The following is an 18,469-nucleotide window of genomic DNA, read 5'->3' as shown; positions in this document are numbered from 1 at the left end:
TGGAGAGACAGCACAGCGGGTAGGGCATTTGCCTTGCACGCAGCCGACCCGGGTTTGATTTCCAGCATCCCATATGGTCCCCTGAGCACCACCAGGAGTAACTCCTGAGTACAGAGCCAGGAGTAACCCCGGTGCATTGCCGGGTGTGACCCAAAAAGCCAAAAAAAAAAAAAAGAGTTACCACATATTCTTCTATTCTGCAGTTTAAGTATACTGAGAGGCCACTTCACCTCTGCTCTTCAAACACACTGGAAGAAACTAAGTGACAGGTGACCTGACTGGATGATGACCAGATGGACTACGGAGAGAGAGATCTTAGTCCTGAGGTTATCACTCTAAGGGGTCACCCACCCTAAGTCTAGCGTATCTAATTAGGATATTGTCTCTTCCTTTGTCGCTAACCTAACAGAATAAAACCAGTCCCATTTCATCCATTATAAGCCAACAAATGCTAAAAATTATTAGAAGAAAAACACAAAACAAATAGAACAGCAGCAGATAGTCAAAAATAGTACAAGATGTAAGGAGTCTGCCTTGCTTGTGGCCAACCCGGGTTCAACCCAGCACCGCCAGGGGTCACTCCTGAGTACAGAACCAGAAATAGTCCCTGTGAATTGCAGGACATGGCCCAAACCCCCGCCCACCTCCAAACAAAGACGACAAGCCTGGGAAAATTATATTATAGCCTGGGTGCAAATATTGCAAAAATGAATGAATAAATGATATAAATGAATAATATGAATATGAATAATATGAATAAAATGAAGGACAATGATAAAGTCACAAAACATACATCCAAGTACTAACAGAAAGAATGCAAAAGTTAACATAAATGAATGGACCCCATTAAGATAAACTTGAAACAGGTAAGGTTTAACACTTCTTATTGATCTTTAATAGAAATGGAAAATGTCCGTCCTCTACCTGGTAGCCACTTAACTGGACATTAAAATGTTAATGCCTCTTAACACATTAAATTTGTGTTCAAGATTAACTTTGGACATATAACTACTTCAACACAGGACAAAACAAATAAAACCAATAAAATTGCACTTTAAGGAAAAATCTAAGTTTTAAAGATATTAAGAACTCAATTTTCTACTTTAAAAAATCACTGCTTGCGGGCTGGAGCAATAGCACAGCGGGTAGGGCATTTGCCTTGCACACGGCCAACCCGGGTTCGATTCCCAGCATCCCATATGGTCCCCTGAGCACCGCCAGGGGTAATTCCTGAGCACAGAGCCAGGAGGAACCCCTGTGCATTGCTGGGTGTGACCCAAAAAAGAAAAAAAAAATCACTGCTTTTAAATTAAAACAAACAAAAGAACCAAAACAAACTAAAAACTGGGTTTGGATCATTAACTTACTTTTGTGCACATCGAGCATAAAACCATGAAAGTGAACTCTTTTTTTCTTCTTAGTTTCCACATAAGCATAAAACATGTCCATCACCATTGTTTTGCCTGTACCTTAAAAAAAAAAGAATTATTACTAAACAGTACGCACTGATTGCTCTAATGATTGTTCATTAGCTTTGAGATAATGAAACCAATCTCTTCTATCGAAAAGTTTAAGGCTATATTACTTTTTTAGAAAGGAATATTTACTTTCATGTTAAACTAGCTAAAAATAAAATATTAATGTTATCCTTTCTGTTAAAATTCTGTCTTCAGGAGATACAACATTCAGTTAATATTCGAGCCTCTCCCCAGCACCCAAGAACTATATCCACAAATGAGCAAGATTTATAGTTTACTCATTCTCCAATTTATCTTCCAAGGGGCACCAATATAAATAAAATAATTTAATTAACTAAACAGTTAGGAGACCAATATTATGCTTGAGGAACTATCTAAGGAAAAATGAAAATTATTTTTAAAATAAAAATTTGCATCTAACATAAATACTGAATACAAATAATAAGCATAGGTTAGAGATGAAGAATTCACAACATTGTTAAACTGTTACTTCTGCTTTTTCTTGGGCTTCTTATATTTTACTTTTTCAAAGCCAGGGACTATCACAGGCAAGGCAAGCACGCTACCACTAAGTTACATCCCTGACTTATTGTTTTTTTTATTATAGTACAATACAATAATAACAGTAACAACAGTTTACAAGATGTAAATGTTTTAGGGACACAATGCTATTGCCCCACCCCTCCACTTAGTGCCAATATTTCTCTGCCACAGCCCCTCTTTCATCCTTTCAGCCCATCTCCTCCATACACCCCACCCACACACACTGGGTAACCTCAGCTCTAAGAATAGAGCCTAAGAATTTGTTTTCACTGGACACTGTCTGTTCTCATGCTTTCATTCCTTTATATATGCTGGAGCTATAGCACAGAGGGTAGGGCATTTGCCTTGCACGCGGCCAACTCAGTTGACCCAGGTTCGATTCCTCCGCCCCTCTCAGAGAGCCCTGGCAAGCTACCGAGTATCTCGCCGACTTCGATATGCCAAACACAGTAACAAGTGTCACAATGGAGATGTTACTTGGCCCACTCAAGCAAACTGATGAACAACAGGAGGACAGTGACAGTGACCATATAAGTGAGATCATTCAGTATCTGTATTTCTTCTGACGTTGTTCACTTAGTAGAACCTCCACCAGTCCCATCTAGTAGCAAAATGTGAAATTTCATATTTTCTAATGGCTGAGCACTATTTCATTGCTTTTAAGGGGGGGGGGCATAAAACATGTCCACCACCATTGTTTTGCCTGTACCTTAAAGAAAAAAAAAAGGATTATTATTAAACAGCGGTTGATAGGAGATGGGAGGAGATGGGAGGAGGGGGCAACACCCAGCAGTGCTCAGGACTTAAATCTTGCTCTATGTCCAGGGACCACTTCTGACAGGGGACCCGGGGAACCTGTAGGGTGGCAGGGACTGAACCCGGATCAGCCACATAAAAGGCAAATGCCCTTCCCACTAGATTATATCTCTGGCCCCAATAAAACATCTTTATCCATTCATGTATCTTCAAGTACCTGGGTAGTTTCCAAATCTTGGCTCTTGTAAATAGCACTGCAATGAGAATGCATTCATTGGATATATACATAGGAGTGGAACTGCTGGATCATATGGTAGTCCCTTTTTACATTTTTTAATGTATCTCCATACATTTTTTCATCGAGACTAGACAAAACATGTATTTCTACCAACAGTAAGTAGGGGTTTCATATTCTTTGCACCCCTTCCAGAACATATTTGACTACCTTGATAAAGTCCATTGTCATAGGTGTAAGGTGATGTTTTATTGTCATTTGAATTTGAATTTTCCTGATACCAGATAATGAGCTATGTGTGTGCGTGTGTGTGTGTGTGTGTGTGTGTCTTCCTTGGTAAAAATATCATTCAGTTCATCTTGCAATTTGTTATTGGGCCAATTTTTTTATTTTGCTTAATTTCATGAGTTCTTTGTATATCTTGAATATTAGTCCTTTTTCTGCACAAATATTTTCTCCCATTCAGTAGAACGTCTTTTTGTTCTAATGATAGTTACTTTCATTACACAGGCATTAATGAATTTGATATAGTACCATTTTATAATACATTTAAAGCAGAGAACATAGGCATTCAAAATTAGGCTAAGGATATGGCTCACTAGGTGCCTTACATGCATGAAACCTTAGTTCAATCTCTGGCACCACAAAAGTATCACTGCATCACTGTCATCCCATTGTTCATCGATTTACTCAAGCAGGCGCAGTAACCTGTCTATTCCTCCCAGCCCTGAGATTTTAGCGGCCTCTCCTAACTTGTCTTTCCCAATGACTGGAGAATCTTTCGGGGTCAGGGGAAGGAGACCTGTTATCATTACTGTTTTTGGCATATTGAATACGCCACGGGGAGCTTGCCAGGCTCTGCCCGTGTGGGCGAGATACTCTCGGTAGCTTGACGGGCTCTCCAAGAGGTATATATATATATTTCTCTCTATGATTTGTTGCTTAATTCTGAACCCCATCAAATATGGTGTGGTAATCATGGAAAATGGATAGGAAGTGTCCCATGATGTGTCCTGAAAGCAGCCTGGAGTGTGGCGGCAGGTGGGCAGCGGAGGTCGACTGCCCAGGCTGGGTCCCTTGGGATGGGGAGGGCTCCTGCCCACCCCACTCTGGAGCACCCCAAGTGAAAACAACCTGGCACGGACTCCACAAAAGTAAATAGTAAAAAAACAAATAAAAATTAGAACTACTAGAAACAATTCTGGTGCAAAAATTTATAATAATTTTATTTTCAATTATATTTTTATATAATTAATATATAATTTTATATATAATTTTATTTTTACTATTTTAATTTTACTTCTTTAAAATATTGGGGACCCCACCAGGGTAAGTACATTGCTTAGAAGTTACTCTGGCAGTACTTCTGGGACCATGCGGTGCTAGGGACCAAACCCAATATTCCCACACACAAAGCAGCATTATCTGTCCTCTGAGCTATCTTTCTGGCCACATTTCTCCTCTTCTTATTATCACTGATTTAAAAACATAAAAGTATTCATTTAAAGGCTATATGTACATCACAGCACACAGTACATTAGCCAAGATATGGAAACAACCTAAATGCCCAATTACAGATGAATGGATCAACAAGTTTTAATATATATACATATATATATATGTATACTGGGCCCACTCGAGCAAATCAATGAACAATGGGAGGACAGTGATACACACACACACACACACACACACACACACACACAATGGAATACTATGCAGCTCTAAGAAAGAACAAAACTAGAGGATACCAGGCTGAGTGAAGTCAGTCAGAAGAAAAGGAATACAGAATGATCTCTCTCAACTGTGGGGCTTAAGATTACATAGCAGGGTAGCAACAAAGGGCCAAAGGCAAAACCATGGGAGAGAACTGATCCACACAACTGAGTCTGAGGTGTTGACATGGAGAGGTTGAAAGAGGGGCAATGCAGTCCTTGGGAGATGGAGATGGTTACACTTGGGAAGGGTGTGATGTTGAAATTATGTGCATGAGAAACCATCATTATGAGAAACAATCATTAAGAAAAAACATCATTAACAGTATTGTAAATCACAGAACCTCAATCAATTAAAAAAAAGTCTTTAAAAATTATTATTGAGCTGGAGCGATAGCACAGCAGGTTGGGCATCTGCCTTGCATGCAGCTGACCCAGATTCAATTCCTAGCATTCCATATGGTCCCCTGAGCACCACCAGGAGTGATTCCTGAGTGCAAAACCAGGAGTAACCCCTGAGCATCAGAGGATGTGACCCAAAAAGAAAAAAAATCATTGGTTTACAGTACTACAGAACCTCAGTAGTATATATAGTTTAATACCTCTAGGTACAGGACTCAACTACACCACCAAAGTTCCAGTATCATCCCATACCAAAAAAGAACCCTTTATCTATTATTTCTCCATCCACCTTCTTCTCTTCAATAACCACCATAGTTGTCACCTAATCTAGACATTAGTTTTATTGGCTTTTGCCAATTTGTTTGCTTCAGTTATTTATATTCCCCATTATGAGTGAAGTCATCCAGCAATTGTATTTCACTTCCTTCATTCGCCTTCTCGTCACCTCATAATCACAATACATCCTAACTACTTGTCCCAAAGCAAAATTCAATCTTTTGAATGACAGAGTAGTATTCCATTCCATACATATCTTTATCAAGTCATCTGTTGATGGGTATTTAGCTGATTCCATGACATGACTGCTGTAAATAATGCTTCTGTGAGTATAAAAGTATAACCATATGTTCAAATTGGTGTTTTTAAATCCTGGGGGAAAATGTCCAAGAATGGGTAGCACTAGATCATTTCATTGGCAATTTCATTACTTTTTATAAGAATTAATATTCCTACAGCAATCTATGAAAGCTCCTTTATTTCCACATCCTTACCAACATTTGTCCTTTCTAATCTTTTTGATATAGGCCATTCTCGCCAGTGTAAGTTGATATCTCATTGTAGTTTTAATTCGCATTTCCCTAATAATAAGTGATGCTGAGCCTTTTTCATATGTCTGTGGGCCATCTGTTTGTCATCTTTGGAAAAGAGGCTATTCAGGCATTTTGCCCATTTTTAGATTGGGTTGTTTTTATTGTTGAGTTGTGTGAGTTCTTTATATATTTTGAATATCAACCCCTTGTCAGATGTATGATATGCAAATATCTTCTCCCAATTGCTAGGTCGCCTCTTTGTTTTTGTGATAGTTTCTTTTGCTGTGTAAAAGCTATTTAATTTGATGTAATTCCATTTATTTTTGCTTTTGTTTCCCTTACCAATGAAGTTACATCTCCAAATGCATCTCTGATATTTAGGTTCTGCAGTGTAACAATTATGTTTTCTTCTGTATATCTTATGGTTTCGGATATGATACCCAAGTATTTGATACATTCTGAGTTCATTTTTGTAGATGGTGTCAGTGATCAAGTTTCCTTTTCTTCATTTTTTGCCTACAGCTGTCCAATTTTCCAAAACTGTATGTTAAAGAGGTTCTCCCTTCTCCATTGTATGGTCTCGACTCTTTGTCATAGATTAGATGCTTATACAATTGTGAATTTATTTCCTGGCTTTCTATTTCATTGGTCTGGATGCCTATTTTTGTTGCAATACCATACTGTTTGATTACTACTTTTTTGTAATATACTTTGAAATCAGGAAGCATGATGCCTCTATTTTTCTCTTAGAACTGCTTTGGCTATTCAGGATTTTGAGTTTTGGGTTTTTGTCTTTTTGTACTGCTGGGGATAAAATCAGGCCAAGTGTTCTCCCACTGACCTCCACCTTATTAGGGGTCTTTTGTGGAGCCTTTTACATTTTAGAGCACAGGATAACCTTGAAAAATATGGTTTTCTGCTAGGAATTGACCGAATCTGTAGAATGCTTTAAGTAAATGAGTTATTTTAATAATGTTTAATCTTCAAATCCATGAATACAGATCTTTCCATTTTCTGTCTACTTCTGCTTTCGTTTTGCTTTTTATTTACTTATTTTTAGTAATAACTTATTGTTTTCAATGTCCAGACCTTTCACATCCTTTATTGGGCTTGCACCCAAGTGATTCATCTCTTTTTTTATACACTTATAGACAGGATTTTTTTTCTTTGTAGTTGTTGATAATTTTGCAATGACACAAAAAGCAATACTCAGGGGCCTAAACCAGCTAGTGTGGATGGTTCCAGGGATCAAACATAGGGATTCACATATACCTGGTACAAGCTCTACCACTAAGCCACATTCCTGCCTGAAATAATTTTCTTAATTTCACTAAACTCTTAACTCTTTATGTATAGAAACAACAGATTTATGTATATTGATCTTATGTCCTGCCACTTTACTGAACTCATGGTTTCTAGTAATTGTCTTTAGAGCTTTCCGTATATATTATCATGTCATCCACAAATAGTGGTTGTTTTATTTCTTCTCTTCCAATATGTATTTTTTTATTTCTTTATTTCTTCTGTTATTTCTTTTTCTTAACTAATTGCTCTGAATTGGATTTTAAAAACTATAAACTATGTTAAGAAGTGGAAGTGAGAATGAACATCCTTGTCTTGTTCTAAATCTTAAGGAAAAAGCTTTCAATCTGTACCTATTGAGTATGATATGAACTATAGTTGTGCTTTATCTGGCTTTTTTTTTCTTTTTGGGTCACACCCGGTGATGCATAGGGGTTACTCCTTGCTTTGCACTCAGGAATTACTACTGAAGGTGCTTGGAGGACCATATGGGATGCTGGGAATCGAACCCGGGTCGGCCAGACCATATGGGATGCTGGGAATCGAACCTGGGTCGGCCATGTACAAGGCAAACACCCTACCCTCTGTGTTATCACGGCAGCCCCTATTTGGCCTTTTAAAATATGAATTATGTTGTTTCTACTATATTATTTTTATCTATCTTAAGCACTTCTACCAAAAATAGGTAATGATTTTTTCAAATGATTTTTCAGCACCTATCAATATGATTATGTGAGTTTTATCCTCTTTTGCTGATGTGGTATTTTTCATTAATAGAACTGTTTATGTTGAGCTACATACCCAAGATGAGTTAGACTTAGTAGTAAGGTACAATTCACTTGATGCGTTTTGTTTATATTTTGTTAAGACTTTATATCTATGTTTGCTGCAACTTGGATGAAACTGGAGGGTAACATCTGAGCAAACAAAGTCAGTGGGAGAATGACAAATACCAGAGGATCTCACTCTTTGTGGCATATACAGCAATAAGACTATAGGGAAGGTATCAAATGATGGTAAACCCTTGACCCAAGATTTCAATCCTGAGAATGCCAAGAAAGGGGGACAGTGGAGGGAATAATGATGAGGTGGACAGGAGATAACATAACAATACAGTTATTGGTGAGCAGTCTTTGACATTATACTAGTTAAATTTTTAAAAATGAATTTGCTGGGGTCAAAGTAATAGTATAGTGCACAGGGTACTTGCCTTGCATGCAGACAATCCAGATTCAATCCCTGACACCCCATATAGTCCCCCAAGCCCACCAGGAGTGATCCCTGAGCACAGAGTCAGAAGTAATCCCTGAACACCACACCCAAAACCAAAAAATAAATAAATAAATAAATAAGAAAAATTTAAAATAAGTCTGTTAAGGAGGGGAGCTTGAGGCTAATGGGGGAAGGACACTGATGCTGGTAGTGGGTCTGGAGTTAGACCATTATAAGCCTGAAGTACTATAATTAACAGACTGTAAATCATGATGTCTACAATTTTTTTTTTGCTGTTGTTTTGTTTGGGGACCACATCAAGCTGTGCTCAATGTCACAATCTCTCTATTTAGAAAGAAAAAAATGATAATTTTTACATCTAGGAGCCAGGGATATAGCTCAAAGTTCTACAGTGTATGCTTTGCATCCAGACAGCCTAAATTCAATCCTTAGTATCAGATGATTTCTCTGAGCACCACTGAGAGTGATTTCCAAGTGCTGCTGACCCCAAAGCAATCTAAATAAATGTTTTACACCATAAGACATCAGACATATTGGTCTAAAGGTATGTTTTCTGTGTGCACTATCCATTTCTTATTTGGCAATTAATTAGAGTGACATTAGCCTCAACAGATATGTTTGGAATGTTCCCCAACCCTTCAATTGGAGGATGAGTTTGAGCAGGTAAGCAGATAGGTTTTTTTGGGCTGTTTTCTATTTTGTTTTGGAGCCACACCCAGCGGTGTTCAGGGCTTACTCTGGCTCTGCAAGAGATCAGAGATCACTCCTGGTGGGGCTCAGGGGATCATATGGGGTGTGAGGATTCAACCTATGAAACCCAAGTAGGCAAGGCAAGTGCCTATCCACAGTAGTACAATCTCTCCAGCTATGAGCAGGACAGGTACTAATTCTACTTTGAAAGTTGTGTAGCTCTCACAGGTGAAGTCATTTGGTTCTAGAATCTTGTTCTTTCATGTGAGAGTGGTTGGGGAAAGTGTTTCCTGTGGTGCTCAGGGTGGAGGGGATCTCCCAGCGTTACTCAGCCAAGTGTTCCTTAGAGCCACTGGGGTCATACCTAGCAATGCTTAGGGTGTCATGCAGTGCCAGGATCGAACATATTTGATGCCATTTTTCCTTCCTTTTTAATTTTCAGGTTTGTAGGTCACAGTCAGAAGTGCCCAGGGCTTAATCCTAGTTCTGTGCTCATGGATCACTCTTAGAGGTGCTCAAGGAACTATGTGAAGGGGCTGGAGCAATGGCACAGTGGGTAGGGCATTTGCCTTGCACACAGCCAACCCAGGTTCAATTCCCAGCATCCCACATGGTCCCCCGAGCACCGCCAGGAGTAATAGATGAGTGCATGAACCAGGAGTAACCCCTGTGCATCGCCAGGTGTGACCCAAAAAGAAAAAAAAAAACTATGTGAAGTACTAAGGATCAACCTATGTGCATGGAAAGTGCCTTAACCCCTGTGCTATCTCTGTAGTCCTCTTGGAATTTCTATCTTCACATATGTAATAAGACTAATGTCCCATGTGTATATAAGAAGAATGTGTATTCAGTTCCTTTGGGGAAAAAAATTTCTGTATCTATTAATTCCATTAATTACTTTATTTGATGCCATTAAAATTTCCTTTTTAATGCTTTGCATGATTTGTCCATTGCAGAAACTGCTGTGCTAGATTGCCCACAATTTTCTATTGCTGATAACATATCCCTTGAGGTCTGTTAATAATAGTTTTGTATATGTGGATGGTCTTTTGGGCATATAAGCATTGATAACTTCTTGATGGATTGACCACTTGATTATTATATAAATTCATCTTTTTCTCTTATTACCTGTGTTAGTGTGTTAGCTGAAAGACTATTTTATTAGACATGAGAATGCCAGTTCCCGTCCTGTTTTCTGCAGATGAGAATTGGAGTATCTTATTCTGGCCTTTTACTTCAAACCTATGGTTGTCATCATATTTCATGTGTAGAATTGATGGATCCTTCCTTTTCATCAAGTAGTCACTCTCTGTCTTTTGATTGGGGAGAACAGATCATTCATATTTACATGATTGTTTACATAAGGACTTACAAACTGTCTCTCTACCTGCTCAGTGTGCAATTTCAGAACTTCCTTTATGTAGGAGCAAAAGCAACTCTAACCTCTCGCTCCTTATTCTGTCAATACCACAGACTATTAGTCACCCACCTTTTAGTATGCAGGTGTTTAATCATAAATTCTCTAGTGATTTACTGATGTGACTTGTATGAGATGTATCATTGTCTTCTAGGGATGTTGGAAAAAATAGAGAAGAAACCAACACTGAATTGTGCCTACTTCACAACTTTGCTTTGTTCTCTTACAGGATCATAAAACCTTCTACTATCCCTTAAAAGAATATTCTTAGTGGAGTGGACAGATAGTACAGTGGATAAGGTGCTTGCTTTGTACAAGGTCAAGCGGGTTTGATACCTGGAACCCCACAAGGTCCCCTAAGCCCTATCAGGAGTCATCCTCAGCACAAAGCCAAGAGTAAGTCCTGAGCATCACTGAGTGTAGCCGAAAAACTGGAATGTGGAAGGTGGGGGGCAGAAGAAGACTCCTAAGTCAGAGAGATAGCCCAAGTGGTTGGTGTATATGCAAGAGGCTCAAGTGTAGTCTCTGGAACCTCATGGTCAGGTGCAACCTCTGAGCGACGCATTGAAAATAGCCACTGAATATTGCTAAAATTGTGAACCCCCACCAAAAAATAAATGAGAGAGAGAGATAGAGAGGGAGAAAGAAAAGTGGGGGTAGGGAGAGAGGGAGAGAAAGAGAGAGAGAAAGAGAGAGAGAGAAAGAGCTGGGGAATTAACTTGCAAAACTTTAAACTCATTTAAGTCTACATATAACTTGAAAACAAAAATGACTACTTAAGATCTTCCCCCTCCAGTGGCTGCCCTTTACAAAATAGGCTCTCTTCCAAGGAGCAAGTAGAGGGGAGCTCTATCACTGCCTCCCAAACTCCCCTACCCCACACCAAATTATTCTTCCCAGTTCCAAACATTCTGAGGCTATTCTCCCAGAGCCTCCCAAAATGATCATTTGACTTTTGATTATCTGTATACGCTATACTAAATTATACTCTACATACTAAATTATTTGTACACTCCATACTAAATACTCTATACGAATTACTCTATACTCTATATACTAAATTATTGTACATACTCTACACTAAGTTTATTGTAGACACCAAAATATTCATCTCACTTGTTTCAAAATTCCTCTTTTCCTCCCCATATTACAAATGTAAACATCTTTTGTCATCCCATCTGTTTTACTTTTTTCAAATCTTGATATACGTATCGTACCCCTTCTTCAATCAGTAACTAAAATATGGCCGTATTTTCCATAGCTATGTTTGTGACTGTGGCTTTTTTAAGTTCTTTTGCAGAAGTGGAAGTAGTTGTGCTTTTACTGCTATCTCCATTTATGGCACAGTGGTTAAATTAATAGGAGAAACAAAGATACTGGTTTTTGCAATGACTGGACAGGAAAGTGAAGGCATAGGAAGTTAAGGGTTCCCTAAGGAGGCAAAGAATGAGCACTAATAAAGGGAAGAGTCCTTCTGCTACTGAGACCTTACAGTGCACATACACAAATATAAACAAGCCGCCAGGATAACCTACTCTCCAAAGAAGGCAGCATACAAAACTAGCTAGGAGTTGAGGAAAGAACTACCTGAATTCTCCTCAAATTTTTTAAGCTCTAAATTTTTTAAGCTCTAAATTTCTAGACCTTGAATACTTGAGGGGAAGAGGTTAGTGTCACACCCAGAGGTGCTCAAGGCTGAATCCTGGCGAGGCTTGGGGAACCACACAGATTGCCAGGGATTGAGCCAGGCTGGCCATGTTGGCCATGTGCCTTATCCACTGTGCTCCAGTCCCACAGCTTATTTTTTGTTTAAATAATAAGCAGAGTCAAATAACACTGAGAAATGGGATTCTGATTTAGCTAATAAATCTATAAATAATTTTACTCCCTGAGATCAACTTACACCCTAAACAATTCTGTTCTATACTACATGTATACGCTATGAAAAGTAAAAGTGAAATCTGAGATAACTGGGCTAGGGAGATGGCTCAAAGGAGGGCACTTGCTTTGCATATAGAACCCTTGGGTTCAACCCCCAATACCAAATGGTCTTAGGCCCTACATCACTCACTAGATGTGGCCAAAATAGAACAAAGCAAAGGAAAAGTATATGATAACTGCCTTCTTCCTCCCTTTCTTTCGCCCTGTTTTACTTTGTTGATCTTAGTGTGTTGTGGGATGGAAACAGAAATTGTCCTGGAATGAAAACTGAGAAGTTTTCTGTTTGGATCACCCCAAACTTATTTCAATACACTTACCAACATCTCCATAAACATATAGGCCCCTTGGAGGTTTGCTCCTTGAAAAAAGCTGCAAATGAAGAACAAATTATAAATCTGTAACATGGAAATAAATTAAAATTATCATATGCATAGCATTCCTAACTGTCCCATGTACAAGACTGGGAAAGGCTAATGTATACAATTAAGTATGGAAAAACTTGATGTAAAAATACATGAAGCACAATTTAAACTTTAAAGGAAGAAACAAGAATCATGGCAGCCCAGAGCAAGAGCTGTGAAGTCACACAACTTAAGTTCCTCATCACCATTCACTAACCATGTCATCTTTCCCTACTCATGGGGAGTACAGAGTACTACCACCGTCAGTACAATGGCAACTTACTCATTCACAGCAAGTGAGAAACCAGAAAAGTCTTTTGGGATAGGGGGCACATACCCAGCTGTGCTCAGGGCTTACTCCCAACTCTTTGTTCAGGGATCACATCTGGTAGTACTCAGTGGACCTTATTAGGTGAAGGGGGATTGAACTGGGGTCAGCCTCATGCAAGGCAAGTGCCTTAACCCCTGTAGCCACTAACCCTAGAATAAGTGTTTTGGAGGAACTAAATTGGTCTACAGAAAGAAAAGTCCAAAGGCTCTTCTGTGAAAGAGTCTCCCAAAGAAAGAACTTGTTCCCTACCACATCTCTTAATAGTAAAGCACAGCAATTAACAAAGCCCTCAAAAAAGGAGCTTTTCAGGGGCCAGAAAGCCGGTTTGGGAGCTAGATGAAGTATAAGCACTGAACAAAGAAGGCCAGAGTTTGATCCCCAGCACCACATTCTTCTTTGACCCCACCAGGAGTGACTCCTTAGATCTACTGGATATGAAAAAAAAAAACACAACAACAAAATGCAACTGTTTTAAAGGCATATTAAGAATAAAAGAGCACTCTAAAAACCAAAACATAGTAGGAAAAGTAACAGAGTAAGCTAACTTTCTTGCCTATGGAAGCCCTACGTGCAAAACCTAGCACCCCATGTTCCTAGCACCCCATGTTCCCTCAAGCATCGCTAGGTATGACTTCCACACACAGAAAATTTTAAAACCACAGATGTCTAATTTGATACAAATACTGTTTACAATGTAGTTGTTAATGGATTTTACTTTAAAGACATTAGGTACAATTTGTTTGTGGGGGTAGGGAATGGCCAGGCCCAGTGATGCTCAGGGGCCAAACCTAGCTCTGCACTTAGAAGTGTCCCCTAATAGTACTCATGGGCCTTGTCTGGTGCTGGGGATGGTACTTTGTCTGATGCATGCCAAGCAAGCACTTTACTTCCTGTACTATCCCTTCGGTCCAAAAATGAAACAAACTGATGGAGATGAGGGTTCTATGTCATACCCAGTGGTATTCAGGAGCTATTCTTGATCCTATGCTCAGGGCTGACTCCTGGTGAATTTCTGGGGACCATATGTGGTGCTGGATAATCAAACCAGGTAGGTGGTATACAAAGCAAATACCTTAAGTCCTGTACTCTGTCTCTACTCTCAAGCAACTCCCTTTAGTTGATTATTTTTTAATTTGGGGGTTACTGCATTTTAGTGCTGGGGGGTTGTTGCCAACTGTTCTAAAACTGAATCTGGATATTCGCATGCAAAACATGTACCCAGCCAGTTAAGCTATCTTGACAGCCCTCAAAAACTGGGGGGTGGAGGTAATCATTCATCTAAGCAATATTAAATATACCAAGTATTTTCACTTGGAGATTTATATGAATTTTTTCTCCTAATAAAAGCATCAGTCTTCCAGGGCTGGGGATGTGACTTAGTGGTAGAGGTTTACCTTATATGTGTGGTGAAACCCTGGGTTTGAGCCTCAGGACCACTCAGGAAAAAAAAAAAAAGCATTAAAGTAAATTCAAGGATAGTTACATTTACACGGGTTTCTTCAAAATGACTAACTTACACAGACACCCATGCTCCTTGCTTGGTTACAATTCTTTCTTACAATTCACCCCAGTTTCCTGTCCCAATATAATGCCTTCGTAGTGGTCATCTCTTAGCATTTGTTCCTCCATCCCACAGAAGCCCACCAGAGCATAGGTCCTGAGTGTTGGCATGCTCCTATGTGCTCCCTCCCCAGCTCCCTCTTGCTGGCTTTCCAGGTGGCTGCTGGCTAGGTTCAGAAGTAACTACTGGTGGAGGGCTAAGAGAAATGAACCTCCTCCTTGCCTGGGTGCAGTGTCTATAGCTGAGCTGCATTCCTTCAGGAACAGGGTCCCAGGAACTGCTCCAGGCTCATCTTCCCCCTGCAAGTCCTGGTGCTGCCTGAGGCCTGCTAAATCAACTCTGTGATTCAGTCAGTCTTTATTTGAAACATCTGCTGTGAGTATTGCCTGCCAGAACTCAGACACAGCCAAGCGCTAAAATGCACACACTTCACACTAAAGTACTTGAAAATCTGAACATGCGTAAATTTCTCTTGAACAGCTGTAAGCTTGTCATGTTACTTGTATTTTAGGGAATTATTATTATTATTTTTTTTTTTTTTGGTTTGAGAACCACACCTAGCAGTGGTCAGGGAGTAGTCAGGGTTCTATGTGGGTTGGAAGGAGGGAGTCCCTCCAGACTGTGCTCAGGTGGTGTAGGAAATCTAATCCAGGCCTCCTGTATGCATGGCACAGGCTCCATCCCACTGAGCTATCTCACTGGCCCCCACTTTACATAATGTTTAAAGTGGGATGATAACCCCACTTTAAAGAAATGGGATACTGATTAGGCTATGTAGATAGTACAGATGACAAGCTGAAGGCTGTTAGAAGACAGGGATAACATGTCAACCATCTCCACTCCCAAGAAGCGACAGAGAGGAGAGAAAGAAGTTGAGCATTCATGATCTGGGTAAAAACTCTGGTTCTTAGCTCTGTGACTTGGAAAGCCACAGTAACACTATCGGCAGCTGTGTTCTTATCTGTTGGGTACAGGACAGAGCACAGGGGAGTTCCCACTCACTGCCCACTTCTCCCCACCTAATCACAAGGCCCACTCACTCACCCTGAAGATGGCAAGCTTGTGCACTTACCGATAACATGCTTCCATCCAAACTTACAGACCACGGAAAAAAAGAAACCACATCCCTGACATATTCTACAAAGATTTAAACAGCAGGTTTCTGAAGCAGTGATGTATATTTAGAGCTCTGTATATATCTATATGAAAATACCAACCTCCAATTAATATTTTCTTCTCGGAAATTTTCTTTTACTTTTACTTTTTACTTTTACTCCCCTGCACCCATTTCCATTCCACCTTCCACATACTCCAGAGAAGGTCAAACTCAGACTAATATACTGCATGGGAGCTTATCTAAGTCTTGAACTTCAGCAAAGCCAATTGGTAATTTGGCTGCCAGGTGTGGCCCAAATACAAACAACCAAAGCAAAGAAAGGCAGGTACCTGTACCCCAGTGTTCGTTGTAGCATTGTTTATAGTAGACAAGACATGGAAACAACCAAAAACCAAAGCAAAGCTATAAAATAAGTATTACTTATTTAAATTCAAAATTTAAGATTAAGTGGACTACATCCAAAAGAACAAAAGCAATCGGAGCTGACGTGGATGTGGTGAGAAAGGGACCCTCCTACACTGCTGGCGGGAATGCCGACTGGTTCAGCCCTTCTGGAAAACAATATGGACGATTCTCAAAAAACTAGAAATTGAGCTCCCATTTGACCCAGCAATACCACTCCTGGGAATATATCCCAGAGAGGCAAAAAAATATAGTCAAAGTGACATCTGCACTTGTTTGTTCATTGCAGCACTCTTTACAATAGCCAGAATCTGGAAAAAAAAAGCCTGAGTGCCCGAGAACAGATGACTGGTTAAAGAAACTTTGGTATATCTACACAATGGAGTACTATGTAGCTGTTAGAAAAGATGAAGTCATGAAATTTACAACCAAGTGGTACTACATGGAAAGTATCATGTTAAGCGAAATGAGTCAGAAAGAGAGGGATAGATATAGAAAGACTGCATTCATCTGGGGAACATAAAGTAACAAAATAGGAGACTAACACCCAAGAGTGGCCGAGATTAGTACCAGGAGTTTTGCTCCATGGCTTGGAGGCCAGCCACACATGTTAGGGGAAAAGGGAGCTCAGATAGAAAAAGGAGCACCAAATAAACGGTGTTGAGAGGATCCTCCTAGGATGGGAGAAGCATGCTGAAAGTAGACTACAGACCAAACTTATTGCCACTCAATGCCTCTTTTGCAAACTACAACACCCAAAAGGAGAGAGAGAACAAAAGGAAATGCCCTGTCTCAGAGGCAGGATGGGGTGGGGGTTGGGGGGGGTGGGAGGAATTCTGGGACCCGTAGTGGTGGAAAATGGGCACTGGTAGAGGGATGGGTATTTGATCATTGTATAACTGAAACCCAAGCACAAAACTTTGTAAGTTTACAACTGTGCCTCATGGTGTTTCACTAATAAAAATTTTAAAAATTTAAAAAAGAAAAGATATGTGGAATTCATGCCCAACTCAATCAGTTAAATCAATGGCTGAATAAACAGCAGTACTCCTACATCAAAAAAAAAAAAGATTAAGTGGGCTATACAGAAATTCAACTTTTTTCTTTTTGCTGAATCTGGAAGCTCTATTTTAGTTAATATTATGATATCGATGTTAAGCTTCTTGGGTGTGATAATGATAACAGAGTTATACCGGAGATGATTCTTTTGCTTTGTTTTGTGGCCATACCCAGCAGAGCTCAGGACTTATTCCTGGCTCTATACTCAGGGATCACACTTGGCTGTACTCAGGCAGTACTGGGGATACTGCCCATTATTCTTATTTGGAGATACATAATAAAGCTTTTAGAGATCAAGTATTATGATATTATAAGTAATTTTCAAATGATTAAAGAAAAAAAGACGTGACAAAATGTTAACCATTAGTGTACAGACAAAATGTTTTAAATAAAAAGTTAAGAGGAAAAGTATAAGTTGACTAATTATTATAGTACTTTTACTTTTGGCTCTACATCTTAAATCATTCTAAAAGTATCTGCATATTTGCATTTTAAATAACTGCTTTCAAAACTATTGCCAAACCTGTTCCTTTAACTGTGCAAAGTAAACATTTGTCATTCATCACTCCAAATATTTTGATTTAATCATTCTAACTTTATCCATTACATCTAGTAATATTAAAATTCTAGCACTGAAAAATAATCTACAGTATTCTCATCAAAGGCATAAATTTAAAATAACATATCCTCTACCTTACTGTGTTATAATCTACCTGCTACTCTGGTAGCACTGTAGCACTGTCCTCCCGTTGGTTCATCGATTTGCTCGAGCAGGCACCAGTAACGTCTCACAACAATTTGTGAGACTTGTTGTTACTGTTTTTGGCATATCAAATACGTCATGGGTAGCTTGTTAGGCTTTGCAGTGATACTCTCGGTAATTTGCCGGGTTCATTGAGAAGGGTGGAATAATCGAACCCGGATCGACCGTGTACAAGGCAAACACCCTACCTGCTGTGTTATCGCTCCAGCCCCACCAGCTACTCCAACATCTAACAAATTTTAAAAATTTATGTATGTTGACCTACTACTCCAACATAATTTTTTAAAATTTGTTATTGAATCACCATTAATTAT

General features: G+C 39.4%; 1 protein-coding gene across 1 annotated transcript in view; it reads right to left on the bottom strand.

The window, feature by feature from the left end:
- Positions 1-18,469, bottom strand: part of AFG1L (AFG1 like ATPase) — a 193,548-nt gene that overhangs the window by 144,371 nt on the left and 30,708 nt on the right. The window contains exons 3-4 of the mRNA XM_056125103.1: positions 12,839-12,890; positions 1,368-1,469 (exon numbers count right to left, since the gene is read on the bottom strand). Of these exons, the coding sequence (XP_055981078.1) occupies positions 1,368-1,469; positions 12,839-12,890 (154 nt within the window). The remainder of the gene's footprint in view (positions 1-1,367; positions 1,470-12,838; positions 12,891-18,469) is intronic.

The sequence above is a fragment of the Sorex fumeus genome, unplaced genomic scaffold (assembly GCF_029834395.1).
Source record: "Sorex fumeus unplaced genomic scaffold, SorFum_2.1 ptg000054l, whole genome shotgun sequence".
NCBI classification, from domain to species: Eukaryota; Metazoa; Chordata; class Mammalia; order Eulipotyphla; family Soricidae; genus Sorex; species Sorex fumeus.
Note: the sequence above shows the minus strand (reverse complement) of the source record. Positions and strands in the feature narration are given on the sequence as shown.